The 12,519-nt window shown below is 50.6% G+C and overlaps 1 protein-coding gene across 1 annotated transcript in view; it reads right to left on the bottom strand.

Annotated features, from left to right (window-relative positions):
- Window positions 1-10,630: 10,630 nt before the first annotated feature.
- Window positions 10,631-12,519, bottom strand: part of PNLDC1 (PARN like ribonuclease domain containing exonuclease 1) — a 28,699-nt gene continuing 26,810 nt past the window's right edge. The window contains exons 17-19 of the mRNA XM_019663757.1: window positions 12,236-12,411; window positions 12,005-12,103; window positions 10,631-10,876 (exon numbers count right to left, since the gene is read on the bottom strand). Coding sequence (XP_019519302.1) covers window positions 10,813-10,876; window positions 12,005-12,103; window positions 12,236-12,411 — 339 coding nt within the window. The 3' untranslated portion in view covers window positions 10,631-10,812. The remainder of the gene's footprint in view (window positions 10,877-12,004; window positions 12,104-12,235; window positions 12,412-12,519) is intronic.

Raw genomic sequence — 12,519 nt, 5'->3', positions numbered from 1 at the left:
AGACCCAGCTGTGGGAGGCTGGGCCCCCAACCCTGAGTCTCCCCCCACCCCGCCGCTTCCCCTCCCCCATTTGGAATCTGCCAGAAAGGAGACTCTTCCCGCCTTTGCTGAGTGATGAGGAGGAGAATGTGAAGTGACCCAAAATGAGGCCAGCAGTGCTTCATCGAAGGCAGCTGGCTCTCTGTGCTGAGGGGCAGTGGGAGCACGCATGGTGGTCGCCTTATAGGCACAAGCGCTGGGCAGGCTCCCTGACTTTAATAAACGAAATGTCTCCTTGCCCTGCGAATCAGCACCTGATCAGCTACACACACACTGTGCCCTCTGGATTCCTTACCTAGATTGTAATCGTGTGCTCTCCCTTGTCCAAACACCACGGAAACATGCAGTTGTGAGAAAGAATATTTTTGGAGCGTTGCCTTGGGACATGGAGTCTATCCATTCCCCCTAGATGTTCTAAATATTACCCTGGGTTCAGCCCTGCATACTTGGCCAGCACTGTGTTGGCTCTTCATAAAACTGTAATTTCTAAATTATCCTTTGGAGATATTCATCAGCTAGCATTTAGAGGCTCTAAAAAAGAGTCATAAAACGATCAAAACTGCGTTCCTGTAGGAATTGGCCAGCACCCCTCCCACCCTGCCTACAATCCCCTTGGAGGTTTTTACACCAGGAGTAGCTGAGCTTCTCCTGAGCAGCAAGCAGCCAATGTTTGTGCCAACAAAATACCAAAAAGTGTGTAAATGTTTTTCTTTTCTTGCTAGGAAGCCTGAAGACACATATTTAACCTGCCTTTGGAAGTGGACCATATGGTTACTTAAGAGAAAAATGTTTGAAATTACTAATTTAGTCAAAGGTCAAAGCTGGACACCATTAAACTTGTATGCATTGTTCTTTTTCTGCCATAACTCTGGATTTGGGCAAACAATGTTTTTCCACCTACCATATCCTCAATGAGACTGAAAACAATAAGCCACCTCCAAATGGCAGTAAATTCCATATTGGGACTACAAATAGCTAACTTAATAGCAGTGACTCTGGGACCCTGCAGAAAAGAGTCCTCTAAATTTCATGATAGAACCTATTAAATTATACTATTAGTTACTTGTTTGTGTTTGTTTTCTCCACAAAACTCAGCTCCTTGAGGCAGAGGCAACATCCCATCACATTTAGTATTGGCCAAGCAAAAGGACACGTTGGATAAGGCAACTATGTTTAGAACCAGTGCCACAATTTTCAATATTGGTTGCTTGGCTGTTGTTTCTTCAGTGTTAGTCCGATTTCCCCAATTAAACTGAAAGTCATTTTGGGAAAGAACTGCATCTACACTTCCTTGTGTGGCCTTGTATGGTGCTGAGAAGAGTGGGGGCTGAACACAGAGAGATGGTTTGATAAACACCGTCTCCATGTAACTGACAGTAAACCTACCAGAGCCCTAGGCTGGTCAGTTGCAAACCAACCTGTCCCGATTGATCATAACGAGCCCCTAGCAAAACCTCGCCTGCATATAACATGGTATCACACTAATGGCTTGTATTTGTTTAGGGTGTGTGGGGATCCTCTCTGTAATTACTGCCTGTCCTACCTAGTTTAGAGGGTAAGAGCTTGTGAACTCTTGTAAAACCAGCGTGTCTTATCATGGTCTAATATGCACTCACTAGATGATTTCGGTGGCAGATTACAAAGATGAAAATGTATCCAGCTAGCTGTCTGAAGGCAACCTGTATAACCCGAATTCCACTGACGGGGCTCGTTCTTGGTTAAGTCGATGTCCACATGTTGCCCTAAGGAGGGACACTCAGCATCTGTAGCCAAGAAAATAACAGCTGGATTTCTGGCAACTGTAGCTACTTCAGAGCCACCCAGCTACCCTCTGCTTGGTGATACAAATTATATCAGGCAAAAATACAAATATTCAGCCTACAACAGTGTAAACGAGGCAAAATAAATAAAATCAACCTTCTTAATTTTGTCCCAACTTTAATCACTGCTCAGGATAAAGAGGAAAGTACAGTCAACTTCCAGCGGGTCAGAACGGACCACTCAGTGTGTGGCCCTCCCCGTCCTTGACCTGGTCTTTCAATGCTTGCTTGTTCTTCATTTCCACAGACACACCGCCAAGTAAAGGTGAGCCAAAGAAACAAGACAGGTAAGCCCATCAGGCCCCTGTTCTTAGAGAATGTGCTGGAGAGGGAGGTGGTACTATTGGCCAAAATGTGGGATTAAGGGATTTTCAATATTTTCCATTGAACATTCTCTCCCTGTGCTCTGCTGACAAGGACTTGTTAGGTCACCTCACGTCACTATCCTGAATCAGAAGATGCTGACCTTTGTATGTCCTCCAAGCCCTGAGGTGGGGGGACGGGGGAGTGGTACAGAGGTAGATTCCTAAGTGCTGAGAAGGAGAGGATGATGAAGAAAGAAGGCCTCCATGAACAAGGTAAAAACGAGTGGCCCCCGGGACATGCACTTCCAACCCTCAGGGAATCCCTGGAACCCACGGGGAAAGGCCACGTGTAGTGGGCAGAGACCTAATGATATAGGGCAACCTAAGCCCAGCCTCAGTTAATGTCATCATTAACCAGAGTCACACTCAAATCCCTTAGTGTTCTGATACCCTGGAATTGTAAAGGAATAACCTGCAGTGAAAGTTCTAGAATAGCAATGTTCTAGGACCAGAAGCCTTTCCTGACTGACTCCTCAGGCACCATGCTCCAGCCGTGCATTCTCCCTGAACCTGGGTGCACTGTCTCAATGAGAGATAACACCCCCAACTCACCGCTTCTCCGATGGAGGCGCCCTGCCCCAATCTGGGGCATTGCTAGAAGGCATTGCTAGAAGACTAAATTGGAGGGATTTTTTTTCTCCATTAGTACATCAGGGAGCCTTGGAACAGGACATCTGACTGCCTGCTGCTCCCCGAAGGTGGGTCTTTAAAACGCTGCTTGTGCCGTTTATACCTCAGCCTGCACTGGGACAGTCCAGTCACACACACAGGCAAGCCTGTTCCCCACGTCCACCCCCAAGCAGACCTTAACACCGTGAGGTCCTGTGTACAAGGTAGAGACTTGCAGGGGAAAACGGAGGCAGGGAGGCGAGGGGGCCCACAGAACAGCACAGGCTTTGAGCTCACACCGCCCAGGGTTTCCATCCCCAGGGTTTCCATCCCAACCCCACTTAACCACTGTTGACCTTGAGCCAGTTACTCAAGTTCACAAAACCTCAGCTTCTTCATCTGTGAAATGGGGACAGGGTCATACGCATAAGGATGCGTGAGAATTAACGGGGAGTGGTAGGAAGGTCCCGTAGTAAGTGCTCAGAAGTCTTAGCTCTTGTTTTGCTGTTGTTGCTTCTGCTGCTGTCGTGGGGTATGCCAGTGTGGCCCAGAGAATGTGTCACTTGACATTCCATCTAAATTTTCAATAAGGGCCTGGTCCTTGGCCCTTTGGGCCTTTGCTGTGCATTTGCTCGGCCCGCTCCTAACCCTTTGGAGTGTACTTTCTCTTCTAATAAACTTCTCTTTCACCACTTTAAAAAAATAAATAAATTTTCAATAAGTCATTTCATTATTTTTATATTACGCACAGTAAAAAAAAATAAAAATTTAAAAATTTTAAAAAACCCCCAGAGCTCAACAAAGTCTTCTTGGCTGGCAGGATAGAGGCAACAGAACGGGAAAGCGTTGTAGGTGGCATGGTGTGTGTACTGTACCAGTGTCCTGGGGCTGACACGACAAAGTCCCACAGGCTGGGTGGCTTAACCACCAGAAATGGGTTCTCTCACAGTTCTGGAGGCCGGAAGTCCAAAATCAAGGTGTCTTACAGCTGAGTGTTGCGTCCCCAGCACATGCCCCCAGCTCTCTGGTCCATGTGGTTCTACTTCTGTTTCTTCCCAGCCTGTTACCGTTTATCCCACCACTGTCAGTGGAAAAATTGCTCTGCAAATATGCGCCTGATCTTTCCATCTTGGGAAATTGTAGCTTTTTTTTTTTTTCCTTTCTGTAACTCCAGTAGATAATTATGTTGAGCAATGCGGGCTGGGGAGGAGCCTTCAGGGTACAGTGGTAAGAAGAGGGAGTATTAGGAAATCTGTGTGTCCTACCTCAGCGTTCCCCAACAAGAACGGAGCTGCGACACGTCCACAAACTCTTTCTTAAGAAAGGTGTTTTCCCATGTCCCAGCACACACCAGCGCGAGGTCGTGTGTGTGACTCTGTCTGCTTGTGCCCCCACCCTGTGCCCAGGGGCTCTTAGTCCTGCCCGCTGCGGCAGACCACTGCCCACCCCCAGACTCTCCAGGGAGCAGGAGCCTAGACCTCCTGGAAAGCCGTCAGGACCTCTGAAAGGCCATCCCTGTCTATTGGCATGCACCAAGGATGCTCCTTAATGTACGATAGGTTTTCCCCTGCGGATTATGGTATTTTGCCCTATTTCATTCTCCTCCCCTACTTTGCATGGGCATATTCGTTTGCTAGGGCAGCTATAACAAAGCACCACAAACTGGGTGGCTGAAAGAACAGCAATTTTTTTTTTAAAGATTTTATTGGGAAATCAGGGAAAGGGGAACAGACAAGTTGCTGTCCTTTTGTTCTTCAGTCTAGTTGTGGAGGACGTCGCTTCACTGGCCCATGTTGGTATTATCATTGCGCTCTTCCCGGGTGAGACAGATCAGTTGCCGGCCTCTGGACAGCTGTTCACAGTGGCTCTTGGCAGCTCACACCAGCTGTCGGCCACACAGGGTAGCTCATGGCAGCCCACTGCAGCAGGAGGTGCAGCCTACGCTGTCACTGGCGACTCACAGCAGCCCAGCTCCAGGTCAAGCTGTTGTTCACCATCTTAGCTGTAGAAGGCACAGCGTCACTGGCCCTCATGTGGGATCCAAACCGGGGCCCTGCTGCTCAGAGCTGGTGTCCCAAGCCAACTCTTAACCAACGCACCACTCGGCCAGTCCCCCTCACATCCTGCTTTGAAGAGCCTACAGCCAAGTGGCCCTGAGGTCAATCCTACTCGTCTACATACAGCAGGCCTCATGTGCTCAGAGTGGCCACATCCTGCCATCTTGGACCAAAAATGTGCTTTCCAAGAAGTCCACAGTCATCATTTGATGCCTCTAGAACCGTGAACATTTATCAAGAGGAGACTAGTTGTTTGCCACCCACCTGGCACCTGGCTCTGAAGTGCCCAGGTCAACACTGCATTCTCCTTAGTTCCATGGGAAAATGTCGAGGCCCTGGCGACAAAAGCTTTGCTCTCCCAGTTTGGTAATTCCCTCCTGCATCGGCCTCCATTTCCTGCCCTGCCTGGTGCGTGGAGTCCTCGGCTTTGGGCGGTGGGGCTCTCGGCAGTGAATCCTCAGACTTCCAGCAGGAGCACCTGTGGGCCCGAGTCAAGCTCAGGCTCTTCCTGGGGAACTGTCAGTGATGGGTACATGGGACCTGCAGGAGGAGTGTCTGTTCACTGCGGCAGCAACATCACACTGAATCCTGAACTCAGGCCTCCCACCTTGGACCGCGAGTACCTGTTTTGGTCCACTGAGCAGCTATGTGAAGGGCCCACTGTCATCTTTACCACAAAGATGACCTCGTTCTCCTACTCCTGCAACCCGCTTATATAAGGGCGGACTCGAACACTAGGAAATCTAATTTGATGTGGGGTTCAAGTCTTGCTCTCAATACACAAAACCGTCCCTTTGGAGGACTTTTTTTGCATGTAATTTTTTATGTTAAAATATACATGCCATAACATTTACCATTTTAACCATTTTTAAGTGTACAGTCTAGCAGCACTAAGTACAGTCACATTATTGTGCAGCCATCGCCACTGTCTCCAGACCTATTTCATCTTCCCAAACTGAAACTCTGTCCCCATTAGACACTAACCCCCCATTCCTCCCTCCCCAGCCCCTGGGAACCTCCAATCTGCTTTCTGTCTCTATGAGTTTTGATTACTCTAGGTACCCCCACGTTAAGCGGAATCCTACAAGATTTGTTCCCCGTGTCTGGCTGATTTCACTTAGTATGATGCCTCCAAGGTTCACCCATGTTGTAGCATGTGTCAGAACTCCATCCCTTTTAAAGGCTGAATATTATTCTATCGCATTGAATGAAATGGGTCTATACCACATTTGTTCATCCATCCATCCACTGATGGACACTTGGGTTGTCAGAGGACATCATTTTTATGAGTGCTGCCCTAGGGGGACAGGTTCATTGATCAATGCCCAAATGCCCCTCTTCCCATCTAGTTTTCAGGAATGCTTTCGGAGTCCCTAGTTTAGTATACTTCATCTAAAACTGCACAGAAGGTGCTGTGTAGGTACTTCTGGCTCTAAACTCTCCTTGTGCCAAGGGACCTGTATCAGTTAGGGCTACCTGCAAACAACAAAAACAGGCTCCAGCTAATGTGAGTAGAAAGGGGGTTTATTAAAAGAATATTAGCTAGCTCACAGAATCTCCAGGACAGAAAAATCCAGGCTAAGTTAGGATGCCAAAAACAACTGCATGATGCTAAAATCGTGCTGCAGAATTAGCTCCATCACGATGTCACCGATGCCTCCGCCAAGCCACGGGTGACTCAGCTGCTCCCCCACTGCCACTGGCACCCGGAGCCCAGTGGGCTGTTAGCACCAGTCCTGCTGCCCCGGGCTCTGTCTCCCGAGCTCCCACCCCCACCGGAGAGGATTCTCAGTGTCCCCGCTCCCTTGTCACCAGCAGCTGAAGCGAAGTCAGGACCAGACAAATCTGGCTGGCCATGCCAACATCAAATGCCTACAGCCCACAGGAAGGGAGGCCAGGAAAGTGAGCCTATCATATGGCGGGGAACCCACACCCCACCCCAACCGTGTGCCTGGGGCCTGGGTTCTGGGTGACCAACGGGAGAGGTGAAGATGCATGTCAGGTTTCACTGGCCTCTCCAGCCCCACCCCAATCCTTGTCACAGAGAGCAGGTGACCCTAAATATTCAATACTGCACTAGGCCTGATTAAGCGGGGCCTCTGCTCTGCGTCCCATACTTGAAAGGTCCCCAGTGGCTCCACCTCCAACACATCCCACCCCAAAATCCATGGGGCACAGGCCATGGGCCTGCCTGCACTCGGTGGCCCTCCCCCTGGACGTCATGCTCTGGGTGCCCAGGACCCTGCTTCTCTGGGGCAAACCCACTAGGCAGCTCCCAGGGCCTGCACAGACCTTGGCCCTGGGCCCGTCCCCAACGGGAACTACACTGCCCGTAGGTCCACCTGGGCCAAGGGGTGGCCAAAGTAGGCTGATTCTTCACAGAGGATACGCACAGAGCTCAGGTATGCGGCCGGGGCACCCACACGTGTGGGTGAGGCCCCTCGTGGTGACGGCCAAGGCCAAATGCAGGAAGAGGAGAGGGCTGGACATACCCGGGAGGCCAGGGCCGGCTCTCCAGGGTGGCCGTGGTCCAGCACAGAACTCCATGGAGTCCGAGAACGCTAAACTTGAACCTGGTCTTCCAGTCATTACAAAGGTGTATTTACCAAGGTGGAAGGCTAGAACATATTTTATGTAACAGTTTGGTAGCTTATTTTTTTGTGTAGTAAAATATATACAGCATAAAATTTACCATTTTAACCATTCTTTAATGTACAGTTCAGCGGTTATTATGATCATGTTATCATGCAAACATCACCACCACCCATCTCCAGAACTTTTTCATCTTCCCAAACTGAAACTGTCCCCATTAAACATGACTCCCCATTCCTCCCTCCCCAGCCCCTGGGAACCTCGAATCTGCTTTCTGCCTCTGCGAGTTCACTGCTGTATGTACCTCATGTAAGTGGAATTGTGCAGTATTTGTCCTTCTATGTCTGGCTTATGGGACCTCATGGCCTTAGGGGCAAACACAAGGTAGGAGTGGCATGCGAGGACAGGATTGGGGGAAACACCTGTGGGAGAGAGCGCGGACGAGAGCTGCAGGCCGGGAAAGCAAGTCTGACCCGGTGTGGAGGGACGAGAAGGATGGCTGGTGGACAGGGCCTGGCCCACCTGCAAACAAAGGGTCAGCAAGGCTGATGGGACACCCTTGAGCCCAAGTGGGCTGTCAGCGGAGTCCCATTTGCCCAGCGTCCTGCAGCTCAGCCTAGCCTGGGAGCAGCTCCGCGGAAGCGAGGCGTCAGGGCACCTGTGAAGGCGGATTACCTGCCACGGGCACTGCCCTCCCCACAGCTGGCACCGAGCTGCTGGCCTCGGCCTCTGCAGCGCCCTCCTGACCTGGCTGTGAGCCGTCTTGCTCCATCCCACCTCCATCCCCAGCAGTAACGGAAGGGCTTGTTCTCAGCCCTGCATAAGGCAGGGGGCCATCCCGGGCTGCACCGCTCCACTACCTAGCCCACCTCTGCCACCCCTGTACTGCACAGAGCGCCCTCTGACCCCTCTACCCAGGGTCCGGGGCAGCAAGCAGGGCAGGGCCACCTCTCCGGGGCTGTCCACGCCCTGGGATTTAAGCGTGGTGTCACGTGCCCCACGTTCTAGCCCCCACTTCCCTCCCCAGGCCGCATGCTCAGCTCCCATAGGCACTTCATGGCCGGCATCAGCCCCTCGGTGCCCACAGTCTGTCTGAAAATAGACACGCCAGGTTTCAGCCCTCCGGGTCAGGCTTAGCGACATTTACAGCCTCGCCTTCAAGTCCCCAGGAAACCTCTTAACTGTTGCAGCGATCATTTTTTAAACTGTTTTAAACTGCAGCCTGGGCAAAAAGGTCTGTCCCAGGCAGGGGAATACAGTCAAGGACAAGCTCCCCCAAGAAGGAAACATCAAACAGTTCACAAAACAGCACCCGCCCCTCACGCCTGGGGAGAGTGGCGTTTTAAATGACGCCACCGGGAGGGATGAGAAGCCCTGTGGGTTTCTTGTTGTTTGGTGCCATCAAGTGGTGATTTAGGTTTTCACAAAATGGAAATTATTCTAGTGATTATTTTTTATTCTACCGTTTCCCTGAGTCTATAGGAAGTTGGATATTTTTTATCTCTTGAACTGTTATTTTAGGGGCATTTGCTCCCCACCCCCACCCCCAACCAGGGAAGATTTCTTTACCTTGGCAGACCCCAAGTTAGCTAAATAGGCTATTTTAAAAAGTCAGCGACTGAGAAACTCTGAATTTCTTAGAGGCCATGCTCAAACGGGATTTTTAATGAAGTGCTTTTGTTTTCTACTCAAGATAACACTCCAGTATACAGAACTCACCCACACTGCTTCCTACATCCTCTCATCCATATTTCAACTTGAGTTGTCCCAAAGGTCCAACCAGATAAGAGTGCTGGCCACCTTACAAGGGTGGACAAAGGCGGACCCAGCCCAACCACTGCTCCTGTTTCATGAGGTGACCGGTCTCCCTCTTTTATGCCCCAAGATGACTGACAATGATGACATCCAATTACAATGTCCCTTTCTCCCTTTGGGGGCACTGAGATGTGGGCTTGTTCTCTACCACTTCAGAGCCCTGACAAAATGGCAAGCATGCTGAAGTTATCACAACATAAAGAAAGCTCTAAAAACTAGAGGACAGCTTCTATTCTTGTTCTGTTTCATCTTGTTTTGGGAGCTCCCAAGGAAGATCTGCTTGCACAGCACAAGCAAAGCCTTGCGGAGCCCAGCTCTCCGGGGAGGAGAGAACAAACAGGGAGGCTCTGCCACGTGGCCTGTGAAGCACAGCTCGCTTCCCACCAGGGACCCTGCAACATCTGTGGCGACTGAAAAATTCAGAATCATCCTGGAGACCTCTATAGGTCCTGGGACTGGGCATGCCAAGTGACTTAAACAAAATGCTGGACGAAATAGCTTAAAATTTTCACACACACAGAATAAACTCTTCCCTTTATCTATATTGCATTTTGTCAATGCACTTCTCAGGCAGAAAACACAAAAACGAAGTATCTGGTTCAAAACTAAAGACGCAATCCTTAAGGTGAAACGAATCATTTCTTCCAGGAGTAGGAGGTAGGGCCTTCGGGCCCTCAGGCAAACAGGACTCCCCACCTGGCCACATAAGCCCAGGGTTCCTGACTGTCAATTCCCTTCCCCAACTATCATGGGGACACCCTTCTGCTCAGACCTGTATGAATATTAGTCCTGTTCCCACAGCAGTTAAATCGCTACAAGGAAAGGAAGGGGCAGCCTAGAGATGCAGTTGCAAGAAATGTCCATCCATAAATATTTACTACTTTGTTTGTTTTTACCCTTAATTACACAAAACATTCGAGATGATTTAAATGAATGCTTATATTAAATGATGTAGGTGAAATTAAGATTTTATAATGCAGTCAAACAATATTTGATTATACCTCGACTCTGTGGTATGGGTAAGTTTGTTGTCTCTAAGGTGGATATTAGCACTTTATGGTTTAGAACATTTATCGAAACCATCACCAACACCATGCACACTTGGCTTCACTTTCTTTCTTTACTCAACTTCAGCCATTTCTCAGGCCTGAACCTCCACCAGCCGCTGGCTATTACTTTCTCTCCCAGAAACACTATAGCCTTCTGTTCATTTGGTGTCCAATCACACACTGTCTGTTCATAAGACTCTCTGGAACATTCAATTCCCACATGTGGGAACTTCTCCCCAATTGGCGATAGAAAAAAAACAAAAAAAATGTTTCGGGCACAGAAGTACCAGATCCAAGGATTTCTTTATCACTGATAATGTTTACAGAATTTCTCACTCAAAACATAACAAAATTCCTTGTAAGGACCATGGAGTTCCATCTGTAAGCAGGAGTCCCACAAACCACCGAGGATGGCCGTTCCCGAGAGGTGCGGAGATGGGGCCTAGCTGCAGATGGCCTTGCCGCGTCAGGAGCTAGGTCTTCCCAGAAGAAACGCGACAAGGGCCCAGGTGGCGACTATGCCACAGACGCTGCAAGACAATGACACGTGTCAGTTGGCCTGGAGGTGAGGCAGGCTATGTGCACACCATGCAGGTTTGAAAGATTTGACACACAGCCTCGCCCGAATGTTAATTTCTTCCCATGGTTCTCGCAGCACCAACAGCGAACTTCTGCCTCCCCAGGTCAGAATGGCTCTGGGACACAGAGCACTCATGTTTCCTGCTGATTTACATCAGAGGTTGACAAAGGGCTGCACAGGAGGCCAACATTTTTCTTCAACAGCGCTGCTTTCTGTAGATCTGGCTCCAAACCGGACGCCTCAATCCTTACAAAGCACGTGAACAGCAACTCCATCTTTCTAGTCGCTCAGGCCAAAAGCTCTGCACTCGAACTTGACTGTGCTCCAGTCTGCCAGTGACCCCAACCTTCACTGCCCCCACTCCGCCACCAAGCAGTCCAAGCCGAAGTCGCACTGCGGCCTGGTGACGCGGCTTCCCGGCTTTCTCCCCCACCCTGTGTCCTCACAGTCTCTCAGCACAGACAGAGCCTCATGTCACTCCTCTGCGAGACACCTCGGACGGCCTGCGCTTTCTCCTGCGTCCTTGGCCACGGCCCTCCACGCGGTCGGGACCCGCCTACTCCTCTGGCCTCGGCTCCTTGCTCGTTCGTGCCCCCCCCCAGTGGCCTTCTCACTGCCCCTCAGCACACCGGGCGCCTCCCCATCGAAGGCCGATGCCCTGGTGCCCCGCGGCACATCTTCTCCTTTAACCAGCACCCTCCACCCCCACCTCCTGGCCTGCTCTCCCTGTCACCTAAGAGGCCATGGAGTTCACATGTTTGTTTAGTGCTTGTTACCTCCCACTGGAGTGTGAGCTCTGCAAGAACAGGAATTTTTGTTTTACTCACTGACGGACCCTAGAACCTACGACAGTGCCCAATACAGCAGATGCTCAATCATCGTGTGTCAAACGTTACTGAATAATGTTCAGGTCGCCACACTTGTCCCCACGGCTCCTTTACAACACACACCAGCTACTGCAGCCTCGGCAAAGAGGTCTTTCCCAGGCAGGGGAAGAGGGCCAAGGACAAGCTCTGCTCGACTCAGACCAGACTGGGAGCCCAGGCCAGTACGACAAGCCTCAGTCCCGGTCACTCACCGTAACAAGCAGTTGACATTCGGCGAGTGTCTCCAGTGCCGATACAGGGTGACCTGCAGGGTAGGGTGGTGCTTGTACTCCTTCAGGATACTCCGAGCACTGCCAAAAGAAGTGTTCTCAGGTCAGGCACGCGAGTCTCAGACCTACTGCTCCACGTAGGTGCCGGTGGCTGTGGGCCGAGAGGTGGGGCGACCGGGAGGCGACAGGACGGCTTAGAAGAAGGGCACCTACTCCTTGAACTTATTGGTCAAGAGCAGGAACTGGCTCCGTGTGAGTCGCCGGACATCGAATTTGCAGAGGTTCTGGAACTCGCGATACACTTGCTGCTCGCTGACCTCAGGCCACCTCCTGACAGTGAGGATGAGGATGGGGGGCCGGATACTGGGGTAATCTGGACCCGAAAAATTCTAGAGAACAGGGAGAACAGAAGAGGTTTTCCTCCATTCCTACTGACCTGCTTTGCAAATCCTGAGCGAGAAACTAGGCAAGGCTGCATCTGGGGCTGGGGAGGTGTG

This window comes from Hipposideros armiger, unplaced genomic scaffold (assembly GCF_001890085.2).
Source record: "Hipposideros armiger isolate ML-2016 unplaced genomic scaffold, ASM189008v1 scaffold_404, whole genome shotgun sequence".
In the NCBI taxonomy this organism is placed as follows: domain Eukaryota; kingdom Metazoa; phylum Chordata; class Mammalia; order Chiroptera; family Hipposideridae; genus Hipposideros; species Hipposideros armiger.
This window is presented reverse-complemented; position numbering and strand designations above follow the sequence as displayed.